The 24545-nt window shown below is 44.5% G+C and overlaps 1 protein-coding gene, 2 long non-coding RNA genes and 1 other non-coding gene across 5 annotated transcripts; all 4 read right to left on the reverse strand.

Moving 5' to 3' along the window:
* Positions 1-36: 36 nt before the first annotated feature.
* Positions 37-567, reverse strand: LOC124700575. Its single transcript, XR_007001779.1, has 3 exons — positions 341-567; positions 187-254; positions 37-89 (listed from the first exon to the last, which is right to left on the reverse strand). It is a non-coding gene; the product is annotated as an uncharacterized LOC124700575 (long non-coding RNA).
* A 10442-nt stretch (positions 568-11009) lies between these two features.
* On the reverse strand, positions 11010-11170 carry LOC124705023. The gene has a single exon (XR_007003873.1). It is a non-coding gene; the product is annotated as a U1 spliceosomal RNA (small nuclear RNA).
* Positions 11171-18119: 6949 nt separating this feature from the next.
* LOC124700576 (histone H2B.1-like) lies at positions 18120-18640 on the reverse strand. Its single transcript, XM_047232670.1, has one exon. The coding sequence runs from the start codon at positions 18576-18578 to the stop codon at positions 18120-18122; it is 459 nt and encodes a 152-aa protein (XP_047088626.1). The 5' UTR covers positions 18579-18640.
* Positions 18641-19778: 1138 nt separating this feature from the next.
* Positions 19779-22030, reverse strand: LOC124700577. Of its 2 annotated transcripts, none has more exons than XR_007001780.1 (4): positions 20534-22030; positions 20376-20446; positions 20206-20271; positions 19779-19935 (listed from the first exon to the last, which is right to left on the reverse strand). It is a non-coding gene; the product is annotated as an uncharacterized LOC124700577 (long non-coding RNA). The 2 variants fall into 2 exon arrangements; XR_007001781.1 differs by lacking the exon at positions 19779-19935 and adding an exon at positions 19983-20031 and having other exon boundaries at positions 20534-22026.
* Between the last annotated feature and the right edge of the window lie 2515 nt (positions 22031-24545).

Below are 24545 nucleotides of genomic sequence, written 5' to 3' on the forward strand. Positions count from 1 at the left end.
TAACTTGAGAATGTTTTCCTGTTAGGTTCTTTGAAGAAGAGGACCAAGAAGACGAAGCACATAACCTTGACTTTGACCATTCCTGGAACCTGGATAAAAGGAATGCAAACATTGGTGAAGATGATGATCCAAAAAAGATAAATCTGATTTGACTCATGAAAATCAAGAAAAGGACAACAACATAACTGAAGAAGATGTGCAGAAATTTTTAGATGATGATGAACAAGGTACTGAACAAGATGCTGGAAATGGTACTGCACAAGATGAGTCGACAGTAAGTTCTGACATCAAGCCTGAGATAGGAATGCAATTTAAATCAAGAGAGGATGCGCAACCATACCTAAACATGTACTCTTTTGCTGCTGGATTTTCCATTGTTGTTGTTTCCGTTTATCGGACAACTAGCAAGAAAAGGAATAACAAGATCATAAGAGCAACAATAAAAGTGCAGTAAGCATGGACACAACGCCCAAAAAATATCTGCACCGACGATGACATCATATCAACATAAAAAGAGCAGATTCAGGGGAACCTTACATAACCACAAAACACCTATTTGCACCGACGTTCAGAACAGATGAACACATTCAGGTCAAACTAAACATTGCCACCAACACCCAAACACATATTATCTCATCGTCTAGTAGTAACGAGGCTAGAACATAATGATCAAATTGTAGAAACGAGGCTAGAACACACCGTACTCTGCAGTATCATGCATTGAAACACAACAATGGGGAACAACTCAGAAAGGTTGTGCTTTAGCTTCCACTAAAAAGCTACTTTGGTGATCGAATTCCCAACAATTGTTGATGTCAACGGTGCTGCAGCTAGATGCTACTCGGTCCCTAATGGTTGTTTGTGGGAGACGATAGATCAATTTAGCAGCAACTTTTCTGAAAGAACCCTTTCTTCCATCTCTCTGAATATGTGCTGGAGATGAGTCAGATGACAGTGCACATTCAGTCAGTGGAGTGATTCCTCGAGATGGCGTTGCTGGATGCATCCATGCATCACCAAATCTGAGCGCTAGCTATATCTCGTCTTCTACCTCGAAGATTCTTTGTTTCTTCTAGCTATCTCCATCTACAAATCAACGAGATCCAACCTAGATGAACAGAGTCAGATCAAACATTACCTAAAACGTCCAACAAAATCGAGCACTACAACACGAACAACAACTGCTGCGGCTCTCACAACTCATGCGACTCCAAATTACACTAAGGTCAAATCTCGCGCGACCTCGAGGACAACCTACCAGGCACCCCAAATTAGATAACAAAAAGGCAGAGGACATGGGAAACAAGAGATTACCCATCACGTCGACCGGACCCTGCGCTCGCGAATCGCTGACCTCTTCCCCGGTGGACGGAGAAGAACACGAGGAGCACATCTCCCCATCGCACCTACCGCCGGCTGCGGCGACGCAGCACTCCCGGTACCGAGCAGCACCGCCCGGCCCACCGACGCAGGCCAAGCAGTACGCGCTGTCGGTGCAGCCACCGACCCCTCCAACACCGGCCGTGCTGGTTGCACCGTCGCCGAAGCTTTCTCCGCCATGGATCCGCCTCGTCGCAGGACCAATAGAGAAAAAATGGTGGGACTGAAGCGAACGGGACAAAAGAGGGGGCCACTCGGACAGGATAATAGAAGGGAAATGAAAATTCAAAATAAGACTGAAAAGGACAGTCGAGTAAGGGGTGGAGGGAGACTCAACGGAAGCTATAAAAGATGCGTAAAGATTGGTGAAGACATCGGACGTCCAAAAAAGTAGCTGTTTGCCAATTGAGAAACAGCTAGCTGTTTAGTAGGAAACCAGTAAATTTTTTAAAAGCATGTAGTTTCTATTTATTTGATCCTAGGGCTACTATAAATATTAATAAATTGGAAAAAAAATATGACCATACTGCATAGCAAATCCAGCAACACAAATGGGTCGGTCACTCTTGCATTACTACCTCCGTTTCAAGGAATAAGACGCCCTCGTTTTACGAGCTTTTTGTTTGACTAAGAATTACTTCAAATAGATAAAAATTGTTTGTATGAAATTAGTATCATTCAAAAGTGTTTTTCAATACGAATCCAACGATACTATATACATATAATATAATCAAGATTTTGTTGCTCAATTTTTATGGTCAAAGTTCGTCTTGGAATACGCGTGCGCCTTATTCTTTGAAACGGAGGTAAGTATATTACAACTCAATATGTGGTACTAGCATAGTACCTATGATACGACTCACACAACATGTGGTGCTTATCATAGTAGCTGTAAAAGCGAAAAGTCATATTGGATCCCGGGCACCAGTGCTCTCACCGTATTAAAAAATCCGAAAATTATATTTATATGTTTAAAAAAATCATGTCACAAAATTCTAAAAGTACCTAATGATGTACCCCACTAACCTACAAACTCTCAATTTCAAATATTTTGTTTTTTGACCTATACAAAAATGACAAAATCTGTTTTCTTTTTGTAGATTTGAATCACTATATTCAGATCTATGCATTTGTTATTTTTGTGCAGCCTAAAATACACATTATTTTCAGCTGAAAATTTACACGATTATGGGATACAATACCGGCTACATCATGATTTATTTTCAGATTTTTGTGAAGCTTAGATATATGATTTTTAATTTATTTTTAGAAGTGAGATCACTAGTGCTCATGTGCACCAAATCTCTGTCCTAATGGGAGTGATGTTTTGGCACATGGGTGCGTATGCTCCCTTTATTTTGAAATATATGTTAGACATATTTTAATATTTCCAAAAAATTGAAACAAAAATTTCGCACGTACATCTTCATGTGCTACGCGCTCACAAAGTCGTTTCATGAAAAACCGACATATCATGTGGCGTGTGTAAAAAAGACAAAATTCGATGCTGAAACAAAGGCTTGTCACAAGATATATTTTCTCTTTTTCGCTTAGACTACAAAAAGTATCATTTTTTTCGTGAAACTTGATGAATACATATATATTATGGAGATGTACATGTAAATTTTTTTGTCAAATTTTTTTAACACTTGCAAATATGTTTTTATGGTAAAGGGATCATATGCACCCGGGAGCCGAATTGAGTTTCTGATGTAAAAGTACATACTAAGAAACACTATAACTTTAAGTACATAAACCGTATAAGGTGGCTCATCTGCTCACATTTATCCAAAGTTCCACACGACGGAAAAGAAATTCACTCAAACAATTGGACATAATTTTGTCAAATAATTGGATCCACTTACACAAAATAAGTTTATTATAATGTGATGGAAATTCTACCTTCGAACGAACTTATGACAGGTTTTCATTTGTTTGCTTTCAGATAAGTATAGAGCAGAATACAGTGAGTAATTTCCGCAAGGCCGCAAGGGATATGCTGCAGAAACTCAAGATCTTCGTAATACAATGAACCAGGCCATCAATTATATGACATTCCGATACGATACACTACAATGCACATGTTGTTTCTGTTTCAATGCATGCAAAATAAGGCATTCAAATTCAAGAGACGAACATCAAGTTTGAAGGTTTTCCAGTGTTTGCGTGCATTGCTGCAGCGCAGGTAATTAACAGTAAACTACACAGTTGGCTACATGCATCGGCGGACCTAGCCATCCCTAATTCCCGGGTGGCCGCCCAAGCTTACCAAACGACACAAAGCATGCGATTTATGATTTTCTATAGCAATTTCATCTAAAATTTGGTAGCTCAACCTCATTTGCCCGGGCTTCCCAAAGTTTCTAGGTCCGCCACTGCCTACATGGCAAGTATTTGCAAAAAAAAAAAAAATACTACATGGCAACCAGTCCACTAGTATATCGGAGTTGTCAATGGAAAGAATGAACATGTGCAAGTATACTGGTCTAAGCAAAACGCATGTTCCCTCTCAATAAAAAAAAGCAAAAGCAAAACGCATGTTCCATAAACTGGAAATGCTTAAACAGGAAAGAGATCTCAACAGGAAATACAATCTTAGCAATAGCTTAGGCAAGATTGATACTACTCAATAGCCAATTGCGACAGGTTAGACACTTCAGACAAGGCATGTATTTTGATTCTTGCAGACTACTCATACAAAATTCAAGACAGGTGCAGAGCAGTAGAGATCAACAAAATGATCCAACCATCGCAAAAACATAATGCACCACCAGAGCTAGTTCAGATTCGTAGGCAAAAGTAGCAACACAGATACTTATCAAAAAGTTGTTATGACAAGTTTTCATTACTTGCTTTCATTTAAGTACACAGCAGGATACACTGAAGTAGTGCGTACTAATTAAAGCTTTTGGATAATAATCTTCGCAAGGGAGATGCTGCAGGAACTCAAGATCTTTGAAATATTATGAACCCGCTCATCAATAATATGACATTTAACTTCGACTATCTTAAGTTGCTTCAGTGTAAGTGACTGCTCCATTGAGTTGCTGCCTTCCAATTCTATGCCTGATTTGGGTTCCTGCGGCGAATAAAATACTTTGTAAGATTGATCATGCATCATATAGTTTATAAAGAAATACACATCGTAATTGCTAGTAGAACATGTATATACCTTAGAAAGTTGAAGAGTGAGTTTCTCTAGAACTGGTGTGTGATGGAGAAAGTACAGTAGTATTTGGTAGTCAGCAACCAAACACCAGTCTTTGAGTAACAAAGATCTTAGCTTATTAAATGTAGGGCAGCACCGCAGATCCCTTCTGAACGTAACCTGTGCAAAGTGCAACAAAGTAAGAATGGTTTAAGCTTAATCTGACGTACAAGATGAAATGATGGGTATGAAATGTGATCATGCAAGCTGAAAGCAACTAGTAGAAACATACCATTTCAGGGGAAGCTATCAATTCCAGACATGTAGCGCTGGACAGACCTCCAAGAAACACAGAGAAATCACATTTACGGTCATTATCATCATCCCAGTAAATCACGATCATCCCACACTCACATTCTTCAAGTTCAAGGCCATTATCACAGATATCACAGTATTCCTCATATACGTGGCCAAGATTGACAGACGCGGTTTCTAATGCTGGCATGCTTTCAAGAATTGGAATCATGTTACAGTCATGTAGTTGCAGTGAAACAAGATTTGGAGCAGAAAGCTGAGTTGGGTACATATCCCAGAGAAACTGACAACCCCTGATGCTAATATGTTTCGAGGATCGGGAGAATATCTTATCAGTATGGAGGACACAATCAGCGATCTTCAGATCCTCCAACGCAGGGCAGCCTGAGAAATCAAATAATCTTTCTTCCATATAGACGCCACTGAGCTCTAATCTCACCAGGTGTTGGGAGAGGAAAGGCTGGTCGCCCAATATGACGAGCGGTTCTTCCTGAGAGGCGGGCAGATTAGCGTAGAGATGGACTCGGAGCACCGTGGCATTGCATGCCAAAACTCGTCGCATCCAGAGGTCGACGAGCGCGTTGTCCAGCCGCAGAAGCCCACGAAGGTCAAGCTCGCACTCGTCGAGGACGGAGCCTGCGTCACGGAGCAGGAGCAGCTGTTCCACGAACCTGTTGAGCTTCTCGACGCTACGGAACGCCTCGATGTCGGTGATGCGGAGGCAAGGGATTGGCCTCCAGAGGTGTCGCCAGCGCCGGGAGAGCACACACGTCCGCACCGCATCCCCCGCGTCGAGGAAACCGAGCGTGTGATGCAGCAAGTCATCCGGGAGGGCGCTGAGCCGGTCTTCGAAGCTCCCCGTGGACACTTTCGCGGTCTTGCTCAGGCGAGACATTCCGTCGAACAGGTATCGGGTGTAGGTGCTGCGGAGGAGAACAAAGAGACATGAGAAACGCGAGGGAAAAGGTGTGGTGAGCAGTTTTCGTTAGAAAAGTTAACTGGTTTTCACTGCAACCTCTTCAGCTTGCTACTATATCTGGCAGACTGGCCGGCGACGAAGAGAGATCGGAAGGGGACACGACTGTCGCTCCGCCGTGATAAACCTTTTTTTAGTGTGTCCTCAGTTATAAACCGGGCGCCTCTAGCTTGGCGATTCGCATTTAGCCCACCCCCAATAGCGCAATATACATAAGCCCAAATGAAAATGACAGAATTGACCCCTAAAAGGGAATTATCTGAGTAATATTTTTTGATCTGATCACGAACGACATTATGTTTGCACCACCGAATGCTAGGGTTCATTACGTATCGTCACCAACGTGATGTGTTTTCGACCTTAGCCACCACCACCACCCCTCCCCGTTATGATTCGAATAATACACTGATCAAGTTCTAATATAGTAGAGAATTACATCGGTGTGAATAACTGGCTGAGAAACAATACAAAATATTGTTTTGCAATTTTGGCTTCTAAATGTGCATATATAATATTCTACCAACATCTTAGGGCTACAAAATAGATTGCAAAACAAAATAATAACCATACTACATAACAAATCCAGTAACGGAAATGGGCCGGTCAGTCTGTCACCTATGATACGACTCACAAATCAATATATGTGGTACTAGAATAGCACCTATGATACGACTCACAAATCAATATGTGGTGCTTATCATAACTCGAGCACACGAAACATATGAGGTGGCTCATATTTCCACATTTATCCACACAAGGGGGAAATAATTCGATCAAACAATAGCCCAGACCACAACCAACCATGATGGCGTTGTCTTCAGAAAGAAACACTGCTCACAAACGATTGCGGTCAATATACATTAAGCAGGCATATGCCTCCTGCAAGTCTGCAACTGTAAGCACTAAGAAACTGGAGTAGAATCACCATGTCCAAGCTTGATGCAGATTACAAAGTCTCAGCGAATCTAGCAATGAAAACCAATAGAAAACATGCATATGTTTAACAGGTTTAGCTCTATTGAAAAAAAAGCTTGGCCATGCAGTGCGGAAAAAACACTAATACCACAAAATCATTACAATTCATTTCAATACCAACCCTATTTTTCCTTTCCTTTTGTGTGCGACTCAACACATGCATTGGTCTGTACGTCACTTAACAGAGACAACTATTTATCGTGTAGGATGATTACTACCAGCAAGATGGTCTCCGTGCATTTGCAAGAGCTGGTAGTAATCGGAGTGTGTGTTAATTGTGCAAGAAAATGGTAATTTCTGGTCCCAAACGTACCAGTACAACAAGACCACCAATACACAAGATGCATGCAAAACAAGTCATCCAAAATCAAGAGATAAACATCAAGCTGAAAGGTTTTCCATTTTACACCTGAATTGCTGCAATGCAGGTGACTTAACATCAAGCCATACAATTAGTCCACTAGTTCTGCCAATGGCAAGAATGAACATGGCAGGAATGAATTAGTCTGAGCAAAATGAATGTTCCTTAAACTGGAAGTTTAGTCCTTAAATATGAAAGAGATCTCAACAGGTACTAGCAATAGCCTAAGCAAGATTGCTACTACTCAACAGCTTCTCTCTGCATCACCACTTCACTCTACTCTCGGTGCGCCAGCACCAACGAGAGATTGGACGAAGACGACTAACTCGGATCCACGGTGATAAACCATGTGCCGCTTGCCCTGCAATTATAACACACCCTGAAAGCCCACGATAGAGAGAACTCCGAGTTAGAAGTTTTCCATTGTATAACTGTACTTCTGCAGGAAACAAACAGTAATCTGTGTTTTCATATAATTACATAGCAGAATACAGTAAAACAATACATACTAAAGCTTTTGGATATTAATTTTTGCAAGGGATATGCTGCAGGAACTCAAGATCTTCGTAATATTATGAACCCGGTCATCGATCATTTGACATTTAACTACGACTATCTTTAGTTGCTTCAGTTTAAGTGATTGTTCCATCGAACTCCCTCCTATTTTCATTGGATCTAGGTTCCTGTGCCAAATAAAATATGTTAGGTAATTGATCATGCTTCATATAGTTTATAAAGGCAATACACATCATAATTACTAGTAGGACATATACATACCTTACAAAGTTGAAGAGTGAGTTTCTCTAGAACTGGTGTGTGATGGAGAAAGAACAGTAGTATTTGGAGGTCAAAAACCAAACACCAGTCATTGAGAAACAAAGATCTTAGCTTACTAAAAGGAGGGCAGCATTGCAGATCTCTTGTGAATATAATCTGTGCAAGGTGCAAATAAGTAAGAAAGCTTAAACTTAACTCGCCGTACAGGATGGAATGATAATGGAATGGGTATGAAATTTGAGCATGCAAGCTGAAAGGAACTAATAAGAGCTTACCATTTCAGGGGAAGCTATCAGTTCCAGACAGGTAGCGCTGGATAAACCTTCGAGAAACACAGAGAAATCGCGTTTACGACCATTATCCCGGTACAACTCAGACATGCCGCAATCACATTTTTCAACCTCAAGGCTGCCCCCGTCATCACAGAAATCACAGAATTCCTCATATTTTTGGCAAAGATTGACAGACGCGGTTTCTAAGAATGGCATGCTTTCAAGAACTGGAATCATGTTAGAACCATGTAGTTGCAGTGAAACAAGACTTGGAGCAGAAATACGAGGTGGGCGCATATCCCAGAGAAACTGACAGCCCATGATGCTAATGTGTTTCGAGGAGTGGGATAAGATCTTGACAGTATGGATGACACAATTAGCGATCTTTAGATCCTCCAACACCGGGCAGCTCGAGAAATCAAGGAAGCCTTCTTTCAGAAAGACGCCATGGAGCTCTAATCGCATCAGGTGCTGGGAGAGGAGAGGCAAGTTCGCCAGTTGGACGCGCGGCTCCTCCGAAGAGGTGGGCAGGTTGGTGTAAGTATCGAGTCGCAGCACTCGAGCACGCCACGCCAAAACGCACCGGATCCAGAGGTGGACCCAGAATTCGTCCAGCTGCAAGAACCCACGGAGATCGAGCTCGCACTCGTCGAGGACGGAGCCGGCATCGCGGAGCATAAACAGTTTGCACACGAACTCGTTCAGCTTCTCGACGCTCCGGAACGCATCGATGTTGGTGATGCGGAGGCGGGGGATGGGCCTCCAGAGGTGTCGCCAGCGCCGGGAGAGCACGCACGTCCGCACGGCCTCCCTCGCCTCGAGGAAACCGAGCGTGTGATGCAGCAAGTCGTCCGGGAGGGCGCTGAGCCGGTCTTCGAAGCTCCCCGTGGACTCTTTCGCGGTCTTGCCCCGGCGAGGCATTCCGTCGAACAGGTAGTGGGTGTCGATGCTGCGGAGGAGCAAGAAGGGTCACTCAGGCCAAGGGGAACCCCCGGAAAGGCTTCAATAGCAAATATGAAGTGGGGGAGAAGCAGAGCTTCTCACTGCATCACCGCGCTGCGGCGACGGCGGAGAATGGAGATCGGACGGGAAAACGACTATCTCTGCACCTACGCACCAAAGTGATAAACCTTCGTGACAGTTCTCAAAAAAAAAAAAAAGAGGGAATTGCACTCTCCACCAGGCTCAACTCGAACCGTTGCACATATCACCACATGGACAGAAAATTTGCACATTGCACCAGATCTACATCTAATCCTTTGCAGTCCAGTCTAATACCATGTTAACAGCTAACCTAGCAATAAAATTACAATGGAAAGCTATTTTAGTCAAGTGCGTGCCAAAAAAAAATAGAAATGGCGCAGCAATATAAGAGTGTTATTTAGGAGACAATAAATATTAACAGCGATATATAAAATAGAATATGACCACAACAGTGGAGAAACTTAAAATCGAAGCAAAAGCTACAAGTACCGCTTTATTTTCAAACACTCGAAATTTGCACTTGAGAGTTTTAAAAAAAGCGCGTGAAAAATTGGTAGAAATTTCATTTAATTCGAACATAACATACATAGTTGAAAACTAAACCCTAAAGCCTAATTCAATCGTACTCGTCTTCTTCATCATCGGAGATGAGGTCGACGAAGGGCGGGGGAACCCTCGTCCACGTCCACGTCCTCGCCGTCACTCTCTTCCTCATCGTCCTCATTCTCACTGTCTAGGGGGTGGGGGGCGCTCCCCGGGCATGAAGTCCCGCTTGTCGTGGATAGTGCAGCGCACCTCATGCTCCCAGGAGAGGAAGGAACGCCAGAAATCCGGTCGCTGGTACACTGGCTCATAACGCTGCGATGGAGGAAGTCGCCCTTCTTCATCTAGCTCGGCAGCTTCATCTCCGGCGGCGGGCTGCGGATTAGGATCTGGCTAGAGAAGTGGTGCGGCCACCGAGTGCAAGGCCAACTTAAGTAGACCTGACCACGTGCATCGATGTCAGCGCCATCGGGCCAACATCAATGCACGCGCAGCATCCCGGTGCCAGTGGCGTCAATGCACGCAGGCAGAAGTTTAGGCGGCGACGGCACTGGTCAACGGTGGCTTTGATGGTGTGGCTGCTGCCACTGGTCACCTTTCTGCGTCGGGTCATTTCCATGCGGGCTCGCGGCACGCGTGAGAGGACACGCGCGATGTCCGCCTCGACCCATCGATTTCCCAAATTTGAGAACGGATGTGCTGACGCGGACGGATCGGCCCGCCGGAGCGTGCGCGGACCAAATCACACGTTTGGACTAGATGGGTCGGCCCCCTAGAGATGCCCTAAGCGCCTTTTGTTTATGCCTAAAGTGGACACAACACATGGGGAGGTGCGATACTTGATAAAAAAAAACAGGCCTATCTGTGTGGGACCGACTTGTCAGTTTAGCTATTAAGGCTGATAAAATGAGTATTTAGACTAGGTTGCAACTGATTAGATGTAGACCTGATGGAGACTGCAAAAGGCTGATAAAATGAGTATTAGACTAGGTTGCAACTGATTAGATGTAGACTTAGTGGAGACTGCAAAAGTTTGAACTGAACCTGGTGGAAGCTGCAATTTCCTCTGATAAACCATGCACCTCCCAGCAGATATTTCAGTTGATTCCTATGTCTAATGCCCGGACCATAAACACGGACTATGTAGATTGTAACTGAACTGGGAAAATTCAGAGTACAAATCATTCAGATTCTACTTAATTACGAGATGGCCACCAGACCACCACGTATTTGGCAGGCAAGCTCGATAAAGGACCAAAATTTAATTTCAAAACATTGGCAGGGGCCGCGCGGACGCGTACCCCCTCTACCACAAATTACGACGTCCACTCTCCCACTTGGGGAGATGGTAGACCAACGCACCCACCAAGTGCAATGTGGGCCATTGATCTAGGCCACGGCCCTTCTTGATCGGCCGTAGACCCCGTCCAGGTAAGTGCCTTGCAACGTCGCACCAGGCGCCCATTATAGAGTGAAATGCATCAGCGATCCCTGAAGTTACCAGCTATGTCTAAAACAGTCCTCAAACTCAGGATTTGCCTTACTTCAGTCCCCTAACTTGCTCCAAGTGTTTATCTACGGTCCATAATACAAAGATCCACCGTATACTGCTGATGTGGCATGAAATCAGGCCCAAAGTGACAGTCACTAGATGACCCACAACAACACCTGAGCTAACTTACGTTACGTGTGAGTCCACTTTTCAATGGTGGACGAAGAATAATATAAAACTTACGACACGGGTAAGATTAGAACTCACATCCCATGTTACTGCAACCCAACAAGCAAACCACTGCAACCCAATCCGCTTTCCGTTTCATACAAGGACGCTAAGAGCATCTCCAGTCGCGTCCCCCAAACCGTCCCCCAAATCGCGCCGGATCGAGCGTTTGGAGGACGTGTTTTGTTCGTGCCGCGTTTGGGGGACGTCGCTCCCCAGCCGCGTCCCCCAAACGCCGCCCCCAAATGAATATTTGTGCACGAAAATAAAGGTTTTCATTCAATTTTGATTATATATTACAAAGTTTGAATGAAAACGGCTAGATTTCATCTAAACCTAGACTACTGACCGCCGGCGGCGCGTTCGACGGCCCCGCCCCGTCGTCGCCTCCCCTACGCCGCAGCTCCTCCTGCGCGCGCCTCCTCTCCTTGCGTTCGGCGGTGGCCAGACGGTGCCGCTCCCGCCGCGCGTCCTCCGCCGTCCCCTGCTGCGCCGCCCGGAGGGAGAGCTCGATGGCGCGACGAATATGCGCCTCTTCGAGGGCACGGGCGTCGTCCTGGAGCTTCTTCTCCGACTCGAAGGACTCGACGAGGGCGCGTTGCTGATCGGCCGTCTCGTCCGGGTGCGGCCCGTCGTCGTCCGACCACTCGAACTCGTCGTCGTCGTCGTCCTCCACCTCGGTCTCCTCCGCCTCGGCCTCCTCCTCCTCCATTGGCGCCTCCTCCTCCACATCTGTTGGCGCCTCCATCATCGCCGCCGCAGCCTCGTCGGCCGCCGCCAACTGCTCCGCCCGCCTCCCCCATAGCGCCGTAAGCGCCACCTCCCGGCCCGTCGACGCTCCTCCGCCGTCGCCTGCTGCCTGGAGCTCGATCGACTCACGCCGCCGGCGCTCGATCGAGTCACGCCGTTCACGGAACGGCGCCCGCCGCTCATCGTCGCCGGCGCCGGCGCTCGTCGGCCCATCGCTCGCTCCATCTCCTCCCGGTACCGGCGCCGTCGCGCCTCTTGTCCCGTCGAGGCGTCGAACGCCGCAACGGTGTCGCACTGCTCGCTCGTGCCACGCTGCGCGCCGCCGCGGCCTCGTCGGTCGCGGAGGCGAGGGCGGAGAACGCCGCTAGATCCGCCGCTCGCTGCGCCTCACGCCGGCCGGCGGGCCTCCTCCTCGAGTGCCTCCTCGAGTGCCGCACGCCGGCTGCCGGCTCGTCAATGGAGGAGACGGCGGTGGAGGGAAGTGGCCATCGCCGGGGCGGTTCGCCATTGCCACTGGTGATGGAGGAGACGGCTGTGGAGCGACGAGGGCTGTGTTCGTTGCCGGCGGGGTGCGGTGGCTACCATTGATGAGCCGGGAGACCTTTTATAGACGCCGGCGTCGGGAAGAAAGCGCGGGAACAGACGAGAAGAGGCGGGAAGATCGCGCGGGAACGGGCGGTGGCGTGCGAACGCCGGCGACGCGTGGAGGCTGCGCGGCACCGACGAGACGTCTCGCCTGCCCCTCCGTCGCCATTAAGGCAAAGATGCCGGCTGCGCGCGAATAACTTCCGTCGCGAGGTAGGCGACGGTTAGGTTTAAATTAACGCGTGCCGCTGACGCGTCGGCCCCGCGCCTCCTCGCCTCGCTTTCGTTGTGTCCGGCGTCCCCGGAGCGTCCCCTGTGGGACGGGGACGGGCTCGGGGCGCCGGACACCGTATCGGGCCGCGCCGGACAAAAAAGGGCTTTGGGGGACGCGGCTGGAACGCTTTTTTTGTCCGGCGCGCCCCAAATCCCTTTGGGGGACGCTTTGGGGGACGCGACTGGAGATGCTCTAAGTATGTACTGTATTATCTCTTATTTTGTTTGACCAACTGCTAGCCATTCTTTTCTGAAAAATGTGATACGTCTACGAACTAGAATACAAATGACTTCCCTCTCGGAAACATGCATCCACTTGTTATCGGTAGTATTTAAATTTGAATTTTGCAATAAATTGGGTGTTTCCCAATACAATGGTCTTGATTATACAAAAAATATATGTGTTTAAGTGTTGAGGAAATGGTTACCGGATATAAAATTTCCTTCAAGTCGAATATATGTGAAGATCTTGTACTGATGGGAAACTAGCTTTAATATCTAAGTTGTTATATACTTCGTATTTCATAGATTTTCAAACATCCTATCCTTAAATCAATACATGGAAGTACGTAAAATTTCAAATGTAACTGAACAAGTCATCTACTCACTCTGTAGGGTTGCACGCAGTTTAAGATAAAGTTTGACCAATGATTAGATCAACAAAATATAAATTAAATGTCCACAACATATATACCATTAGATTCGTATTCAAACAAGTTTTCCAATCATATAGTTTGTATAACATATATTCCATATTTTATTAACCAAAATATTTTTCAAAACAATTTCTTAAACTACGTGCGCGCTTGTTAAATCGATTTGGAGGAAATATTGTTCATGCACAGTAATTACTATCGTCGCTAGGTTTTTTTTCTTCAAAAGTTGTGCCCGATAGGCACATGTAATTGAAGTTTATTGAATAATCCTTTTAATAAAAGAGCGTCCCTATTTAAATCATCAACCGAACTTCTACGTTGTGGCTAACGTGGGTGGTACTTTGAGGCTTTGAGCTCGATTGTACGGTCGCGAGTTTAAATCTTGTAACGATGTAGATTCCTTTTTCTTCTTCACCATTGACAAATGGGACCCAGACGTAAGGCAGATTAGCTATTGTACGTTCGGAGCCAGCTTAGAACGCAAGTGTGGGCCTGATTCCATGACACATCAGCGGTATACGTTGGTCTATGTATTTTGGACCGTAGATGAACATTCGGAGCAAGTTAGGGGACTGCAATGAGGCAAGTTCTGAGTTCGAGGACGGTTTTAGACGTAGCCAGCAAATTCGAGGACTGTTGATGCATTTCACTCCCCATTATATAGCCGGCTCTCCCACGCGATGCTCTTCCCGCTGGCGAGGTGGTACTAAACGAGATCGTGCTTGCGCTGCCGTGGGACGGTGTGGGACGACGGTGCTGGGTCGCGTTATGGGCCTATTTCTGGTGGGAGTGGGATTTGGGTGGCAGTGGCCCGCTACTACTCCACCTGCGCTGCTGCCTTTTTTTTTTCTTTTGGTACAGCGGGATCTGACGTATACATGAGTTTGCATTAATGGAGGACATACTAGTATAGAGTACTTTCCACTTTTACTATACAACTTTCCCGAGCTTTTTCATCTCAAAAAATCGCGGACGGCATGCTACGCACAAGCTTCATGCAAGTACAGTACAAACGAACTGAAATAGCAGTCACCATGTCCAAGCTTGATGTACAATTGAAACTCTACAGCGTGTCTACCAAGGAAAACCAACACAGGGCACACATACGTTTTAACAGGTCTGGACTTGGAGCTCTACTGAAAGGACACTGGATACAGATGCTACTGCACTCTATTCCGATACGACATACATCAGGCATGCAGCCAATTTCTAGTAAGGAGTATTAATTATTTGTAAATAAGAACACAAAAAAGATTCTGATACCAAACATACTACAACAAGACCTGCAATACACAGGCTGTTTTATTTGCTGGCTCAGAGAAAAATACAGCTATGCATGTTCATACTTGCCGCTGGCAGCACTGATGTGTTATATTAGTGAATACAGAGGCTATTTTGTTTACAGGAATGCAAAATCAAACATCAAGCCGAAGGGTTTAACATTCTATATCGAGTTACTTCAGTGCAGGTAATTGTAAGTCATACAGTTGGGCTACATAACAACTGGTCCACTAACATCTCAGTGCTGCCAGTGGCAAGAATGGACATGCGCAGACTGTTGTCTGAGTAAGGATTTTGTTCAGACAGTCTGAGCAAAATGACTGTAACTTACACTGGAAATAGAACATAACTGTAGTTCCTTAAACATGGAAGAGATCTCAACAGTAAATACAATCCTAGAAATAGCCTTAACAAGATTGATACTAGCCAACAGCACTATGCATCAGGTTAGACACTTCCTCTACGGCCTCCATCTATGGTTCTTGCAGACCACTATAAATTTCAAACAGGTGCAGAAATTAGGAACCCACAAAATGATCCAACCATCGCACGTATACAATGCAACAACCAGAGCAGAACACAGAAGTCACATATAATAGCAGAAAAGCACTATTACAAATTCAGATCAACAGCCAAAAGCAGCAGCGCAGAAAAATCTTCTCCACAACTACACGCTAACTGTCATCCATCAATCAATACCCACAAAACACTACTACATAATTTCCTGATTTATTCAGACAAGAGCTATTGATTCAGATACAAGCTGATAGTCAAGTTATATTGGATACAGATGCCACTGCATACTTTAGTCAGATACAGCTACACGTCTCACAGGCAACAAATTTTTAGCAAGCAGTAGGTATAACAGTATAAGAGACTGGAAATTTCTGCTCCCAACTCCCAAACATACTAAAACAAGACCTACAATATACAGGCTGTTTGCACCTATATATGCAACTACGCATTCAAAAGCAACAAATAAACATCAAACTGGAACTGGTCATTATCTAGATACATCCCTATGGATCAGAGGGAGTATATGATTCACATGGATTCACATAATCAGATAAGCCATAGAACAATGAGAATTTGCTCAATACAACATAGGTCTTACTTAAGAAATTTGGATTGATACTAGCACCAACAGACTAATGCATCAGGTCAGAAGTTTCAGCTAAGGCATACATGGCTAGAACAGTGTAGAATAAAATTCAAGAACATGTCCAGAATGATCCAAATCATGACAGATTCATAACACACAACCAGAAACGAATGCAGAAACGGAACATTACTCTAGCTACCACGACCAGACAGACCATACATGGTACCTAAAGAATTAATTATTGCGCATTATGAATACCAATTGATTCGGTTGTAACTAATTTATATAATTTACATGGAGCAACCAAGAACAAAAGATTAAGAGGAAGGAACAAGCTCAGGTGCACCACCACTATACACAGAATCATGTAAGCATAGGAGATTCATTAACCTTAACAAGAGCATTGCTGTACCGAACAATAGAGCAAAGTACTACTATTACAGATCCAACAGGCAAAAGCAGTATGGGAGATTTACTTCTTACAAACCATCATCCATAGATCACTACAACTAGTCAACTACTAATACTACCAGCAGTGGTTCTAGACAACCCAGGCTCTCAGAAACGATTAGCAGCGGCCATATACCAGTACCATGAGGAGCGACAAACCTATCATCCGCAGAAATGTAACACTAACAATTATCATCCGCAGGTCAAAGCAGCAGATCATCTTAACAGGAAAATGTAATCTTAACAATAGCCTAAGAAAGTAGCCTCAACCTTGCAGACTACCTCCACAAAATTAAGATCAGGTGCAGAAGGTTGAGATAGACAAAATGATCCAACCATCACACATTCGTTGCAAGACCAGAGCAGTACACAGAAGTCCCATATAATTGCAGAAACGCGCCATGCTAATGAGATCCACTGGCGAAAGCACCTGCACAGAACACTCTTGCAACCACGACTACACACTAAGCATCATCCATCTATTGATTCCATAAAATAAATACCGACCAGCTTGACACAAACAAGACCTATGTTGTACTGTGAGCAAAACGCTTTCATCCAAATTTCATAAACAACGTCAATACTGTATTGAGCGAAATGAACATGTGCAGCTACACTGTTATCCGAGTAAAATGTATGCTATTTAAAATGAAAATAGGATAGAACATCATATTGTGAGCATCCTAAAAATGGAAGGTCTCAATAGCCTAATCAGGATGGATACTAGCACCAACGGACAATTGCATCCGGTCAGAAATTTCAACTAAGGCATGTATAGTATAAGCTAGAACAGGTGCAGAAGAAAATTCGAGAATATGTCCAGAATGATCCAAATCATGGCGGATTCGTAACAACTGCACAAGTTGCATATAATAGCAGAAACTAAACTTGCTACTGCAAATCTCCAGGAAGCAGCAGAACAGAAACATCGTCTTGCTACCACGACCAGACAAACAATAGACCTATATTGTATTGTTGGGGGGCAGAAATTTCTTAAACAAGACCTATCTTGTATTGAGCAAAACGAACATGCGCAACTATACTGTTAATTATCTGAGCAAAATGTGTGTTCTATAAACTGAAATAGAATAGCAAATTGCAACTGTGAGCATCCTAAACATGAAAGAGATCAGGAGATGCAACCTTAGCAATAGCTTAGCCAGGATTGATGCTAGAACCAACAGACAACTGTATCAGGTCAGAAATTTCAGCTAAGGCCTATGGCTAGAACAGATGCACAAGAAATCGTCGCAGATTATAACACGGAACAGAGAAGTATGCACAAGCCACATCTAATAGGAGAAACAGAAGATAAACATCCTCTTGCAACCACGACAAGACAAACCATCCATAATCATAGAAGCCGCATATATTCCTTAACAGTAACGACAACATTGTAGGCGCACCGAACAATATAGCAAAGGCACTATTCAGATCCAACAGGCAAAAGCAGCAACACGTTTTTTCTTACAGACATCCATAGATCGCTACAAACTACTAATACTACCAGAGACACCCGAGACTTCTCAGAAGCGATTACCATCGGCCATCTACCATAAGGAGATGCGAACCTAGGAGGAGGTGAACTTGGTGACGGCCTTGGTACCCTCAGACACGGCATGCTTGGCGAGCTCCCCGGGGAGGACGAGGCGCACGGAGGTCTGGATCTCCCGGGAGGTGATGGTGGGCTTCTTGTTGTACCTCGCGAGCTTGGCCGACTCCCCAGCCAACTTCTCGAATATGTCGTTGACGAAGCTGTTCATTATGCTCATCGCCTTCGACGAGATGCCGGTGTCGGGGTGGACCTGCTTCAGCACCTTGTAGATGTAGATCTTGTACGTCTCCACGCTCTTCTTGGCCTTCTTCTTGGACTTCTTGTCGACGCCGTCCTTGGCCGCGGTCTTGCCCGCCGGCAGGCTCTTCCCCGCCTTGGGCTTCTTCGCGGCCGGCGCCTTCGCGGCCGGGTCAGACGCTGGCTCCTCCTCCGCCGGCTTCTTCGCCGCCGGCTTCTTCTCGGCCTTGGGCGCCATCGGAGCTGGTGGCGGTGGTGGGGATCGGATTTGGGGTTGCGTGTGCGAGGAGGAAGATTGGGGAATTTGGGTTGTGGTGGGGAAAGGAGGAGACGGGCGGTGAATTTATAGTGGTGAGGCGGTCGGCGCTGATTGGTTGCGGGGTTGGTGCCGCGGATCGGTGACGTGGAGTGGTGCGAGGCGGTTGGCGCGGCTTTCGGTGGACGGGCGGGATGCGTTCCGGCGCGGATCGGAAATTATGGGCGGGATCATTATCTCCATCGCGGGAAACAACGTTCACGCCAAAATGTGCGGGCGACCGCGTCCAACAGAAAAAAATCGAATGCACATTAGGGCATGTACAGTAGTCTAGACAGTGCCTGTCTTTAGTGCTCTTCCATGTCACCTACAGGCGACGCTACAGACACCTCATACAACAGACTGCCTATTTAACACCACGATTAATACGGGACGCTACTGATACATCCAGTTGCTAGAGCTGAAAAGAAACGGCAAGTTGCAGACAGCCTTCTCGTACAACAGGAGGAAAGCCGTCGTTAACGTCACGATTTTTACGGAACCGACGATCTGTAATATTGCAGACAGCCTGCCTGTTTCTCACAATTCTCTCTCCTCTAGTTAGATAAATATCCTACCTGTTGAATCTTACAGACTGCTGACTGGATACTGATGTACATGCCCTTAGTACCTTGCAGCCAGATGCTCTCGGCTCTCGCTATGAAAAGCACATTTTAATTAAGCTAGATTTAGATGTGCGCCTTGGCGCACGACCCCGTAAAATTCGCACCGATTTACACTTTATGCAATAAAAATCATGTGGAAAATGTTAAAACGTTTTTGGGCATTGTCAAATCACATGAGATCTCTTCTGCTGGAACTTCGAAGCGAGACCTACAATCGGTAAATTCGGATTTACCGGGTGGCTCCATGAGCTCCCCTCTATATTATACCATTGCATCTATTTGTTTCATTTTACTGAATAAACAGACAAGGTTGTATATTAAACCAAACATAAAATAGGGAAATGTAATACATATAAGTATACAAGCGCTGAACGTGTGAACTGACGTGTCCAACATAATGCAAGAGGTAAGCATGAACTTATCATGGATATATGTCGACATGATGCAGGTTCAACTTTAGATGGGTACCGTTCCATCAACCATGGATAAAAGCACATTGGTAAGTAGATAGTGGCACTGAACCAAGAATTTGAAACTTTCATTTTCTTGAGAAAACCATTATGGGATAAACCGAAATACATAAGGCGGGCACTAAGGAACGGTAGAAGAAACATCCACACACGGTGCACAAGCGAATTGTTGCAACGGGCACCTAGTTCATATTTACATGCCAGCTACAAAAGGGAGGAGTGCAATCTTCAGACCCTCAGGTACGTAGATAACACAGAATGAACATCAGTCACCACATATGTTACCAAAAGCGAACACTCCTAGAAAGTAAAGTACAAATCAGGCAGTGGCCAAAGTCAAAACAAAAAAAATGATGAAGAGTGTAGGATTAATCTGTACTCGCTATATATGTGAAACTTAAACCCACAAAAAGTTTTAAGAGTATCCAGGTTTATACATGAGAACATATATGCATGCCTTTTCAGATATTATACCTGTTTCTGGGCTAGGCCTTCTTCATCTTGAACTGTGCATCCGCCTGAACTTTCTGCGGCAGCAGCCTGCGCCAATGAATGTTTTACACAATACTTCAATCAAGAGACAAAGACATACCATACACATCTACTGTATCGAAAAATGGTTCACCACTAAGGATAGAAACTACCTCTTTTCTATCATCTTCAAAGTAGATGGGGCAAGGGGACAATTTGGATCATCAAATACAGATGAATGAATCTGAAAAGAAGAGAAGTTCACCATAAGAAATGTGGAACCTAGCATAAAAAAAACACAAGTAAACATGGATAACATGCGGGTAATCACCTCTTGGGACCCGAACCCAGGGGGTGACTCCAGCAGACTTTCAGACCCAACCCGATCAGCACTTTTTGTGATATACTTGAATAAGTACTTCACCACCTATGTTTTATTGCACCACTCGACATTCATATGGGACTGGTATTTTTTAACATGCTCATGTTACAAGTACCACCCATAGATTATTAACCACCCACAGATTATCAAGAATGCTTAAGTGCACGGCGACCATTGTTGTGACATCGATAAAGTGCAAAGCCATTTTCAAGAATGACAGTCTCCTCCTGAAAATATTTTTGAAAATTTTGGAACATTTTCCTGTTTGCATACAAACAAATTTGGCTTTAAGCTCCCCACAGGGACCATGCACCATAAATTCAGAAACCCAAACCTCAATGTCACCATACATTAGTTTCCCTATGTGCACAAGTTGAGTTATTTGGTCAAAATTTATGTTTCTGTCCCACTGGATGTCTAGGGGCATTTTGGGGTTCAGAGGTAGCTAATCTACTGTGCCATATTTGTGCAACGTAGAGATATCACGTCATGGATCTATGCTTGAAGTAGCAAAAAGTGAGATTATTTTAATAGGCTTTGTGCGTGGTACACAAGAGAAGAGATCTGTTGTTCTAGAGTTTACCTCTCTCCTAGTGTTGACCATGTAGAATGCCTCACTTCTGGAACTCGAAGCCATGAAGAACAAAACTATAAAGGAACATGATTCAGTCTGACATCTGTATCACAAACCATTTGAAAAGTAGTACTGCACTAGCTAGCTGGAAAAAGATTATAAATAAACTCTAGGAAAATCCATATATAATCATCTTGATATTAATTTATTAAATTTTTTTCTTTTCTGGTGTATCAAAAAGGAGAACAAATCACATTGACCAGCCGGCAAGTATGAGAACTGAATATTTATCTATCAACTACAGACAAATATGAAAAACATTATAAATACCATAAGCAAATACTTCACATCGTATCACATTGATAGGACCACCACCATAGAATATTTTTCCAAACCATGGATAACAAACAGAGTAGAACCAAGCAAATTGTATGCCTAAACAATATTTTGAAGACCAGATGGTGTCAAATAAATCCTTACAACCTGGAAATAACTAACAGTCATAAATGAAACAATGCACGTGTTCGTATTCCGCTGAACTACTAAGCAAGCCTTGATGATCATTTGCTCTAACAAATTTTGTTAGAGATAAAAAAAAGTAAGTCTACAAAAGCAACTTGAAAAGTGCAATCCATTAGGAAATAGGGATAATTTGTTTATTAGCCACAATTCCTTATCTCTAATGCGGTATAAAAGTATCACTTAGGCAACTCATGTTTGTGCAGAAATTGAGCACCTCTGTATATACTGCTTAGTATAATTAATTAGTCGTAAGAAAATGGAAGCAGAACATTCTGCTGAGAGAACACTTGTGCAGAAATCTCTACATGCATAACCTCAGATAAGCAAAACAAATCAGTCTATGTTCAGCATATATTGTATTGGTCTAACGATTTTTGTATCACGGGTTTAATATCTTCGTGGATCGAAAGGGGGGAGGGCTATTGCCCCCCCCCCCCCCACACCTGAAAATAACAATGAGCAAAAAATACAGGTTGGCTCAATATGTTACAGTGAATAAGATGAAAGATGTGATAAAGTGAGGAAGATGTAATCTTAGAAACCTATAGGAAGCATGTATTTGTAAAACTCATGTACTCGTCGGCCTTGATGTTGGGCCTGATGACGAACAACTATGGCATGCCCGTGATTGGTACTTTGTCATTATTTGGTGGGGAGATTATATATTCAGATTGTGTTGGAACCATTATGTTGCTGGTCCATATCATGTTTGTCATGTGTGAGTAGTTCCTCACGTTCCCGAGGGCATAGGATGATCTGGCTATGATTCTATATGATGTGCAATGAGTATTTGGTCAAATTTTCTATCATTTATGTTGTTCTATGATGGTTTTATGCGAACATCGACTGCATATTATTTCACCTAGATGGGCTCATAGGGCTGAACTTTGATGTAATGCATTAGTGTTGGAGGGGTCGCAATGACAGAAATCGTCTTCCAACACTATGGGTTGAATTAGAGGAGTTTATGTCGGGGATCCTAAATCTTATGGCTATGATGGGACATTTATGTCTTAATGTTTTCTATACTTGCACATAAAAATGGCTTTAGGACCCATAATTAGGGGTGTATTTGCACATGCTTATGGCTGCACCTAACTAAGGATCCGCCCCTAATTGAATAAAGCTTGACAAGATTTTTACCATGTTGTCTAGAACTCAGATGCTAGTGAATCCATGCCGCCCTCGGGAACTTTAGTCTCACATAAGCGCACACACTTGAGCTCGTCCTCTTGCTGCATAGAGGATTGGGCTTTTCTCTCATCGAGAGCATTTACTTATTTGCTATTTACTTTCCGCACTTTATTTTTATTGCAAACTATATACCCAAAACACCAAAACCGTTACTTTATTATTACCGCTTTCTTGTTATTTTTTTCTAACCAATACCTCCAACTCCTCGTGGGTGATACGCGTACAGCACGCGACCGTTGGGAACCCCAAGAGGAAGGTGTGATTCGTACAGCGGCAAGTATTCCCTCAGTAAGAAACCAAGGTTTATCGAACCAGTAGGAGCCAAGAAGCACGTTGAAGGTTGATGGCGGCGGAGTGTAGTGCGGCGCAACACCAGGGATTCCGGCGCCAACGTGGAACCTACACAACACAACCAAAGTACTTTGTCCCAACGTAACGGTGAGGTTGTCAATCTCACCGGCTTGCTTGTAACAAAGGATTAGATGTATAGTGTGGATGATGATTGTTTGCGAGAAAACGATGAGAACGAGTATTGCAGTGGATTGTATTCAATGTTAAGAATGGACCGGGGTCCACAGTTCACTAGAGGCGTCTCTCCCATAAGAATAAGCATGTTGGGTGAACAAATTACAGTTGGGCAATTGACAAATAAAGAGGACATGACCATGCACATACATGTTATGATGAGTATTGTGAGATTTAATTGGGCATTACGACAAAGTACATAGACCGCTATCCAGCATGCATCTATGCCTAAAAAGTCCACCTTCGAAGTTACCATCCGAACCCCCTCCGGTATTAAGTTGCAAACAACGAGACAATTGCATTAAGTATGGTGCGTAATGTAATCAACGAATACATCCTTAGACATAGCATTGATGTTTTATCCCTAGTGGCAACAGCACATCCACAACCTTAGAGGTTTACGTCACTCCCCCAGATTTAATGGAGACATGAACCCACTATCGAGCATAAATACTCCCTCTTGGAGTTACAAGCAAAAACTTGGCCAGAACCTCTACTAGTAACGGAGAGCATGCAAGATCATAAACAACACATAGATAATAGATTGATAATCAAAATAACATAGCATTCTCTATTCATCGGATCCCAACAAACACAACATGTAGCATTACAGATAGATGATTTTGATCATGTTAGGCAGCTCACAAGATCCAACAATGATAGCACAATTAGGAGAAGACGACCATCTAGCTACTGCTATGGACCCATAGTCCGAGGGGTGAACTACTCACTCATCACTCCGGAGGCGACCATGGCGGTGAAGAGTCCTCCGGGAGATGATTCCCCTCTCCGGCAGGGTGCCGGAGGCGATCTCCTGAATCCCCCGAGATGGGATTGGCGGCGGCGGCATCTCTGGAAGGTTTTCCGTATCGTGGCTCTCGGTACTGGAGTTATTATCGACGAAGGCTTAAGTAGGCGGAGGAGGTAGGTTTAGGAGCGCCACGAGGGGCCCACACAGTAGGCCGGCGCGGCCAGGGCTTGGGCCACGCCGCCCTGTTGTGTGGCCGCCTCGTCGCCCCACTTCGTTTCCTCTCCGGTCTTCTGGAAGCTTCGTGGAAAAATAAGATCTTGGGCGTTGATTTCGTCCAATTCCGAGAATATTTCCTTACTAGGATTTCTGAAACCAAAAACAGCAGAAAACAGCAA

The sequence above is a fragment of the Lolium rigidum genome, chromosome 3, assembly GCF_022539505.1.
Source record: "Lolium rigidum isolate FL_2022 chromosome 3, APGP_CSIRO_Lrig_0.1, whole genome shotgun sequence".
In the NCBI taxonomy this organism is placed as follows: Eukaryota; Viridiplantae; Streptophyta; class Magnoliopsida; order Poales; family Poaceae; genus Lolium; species Lolium rigidum.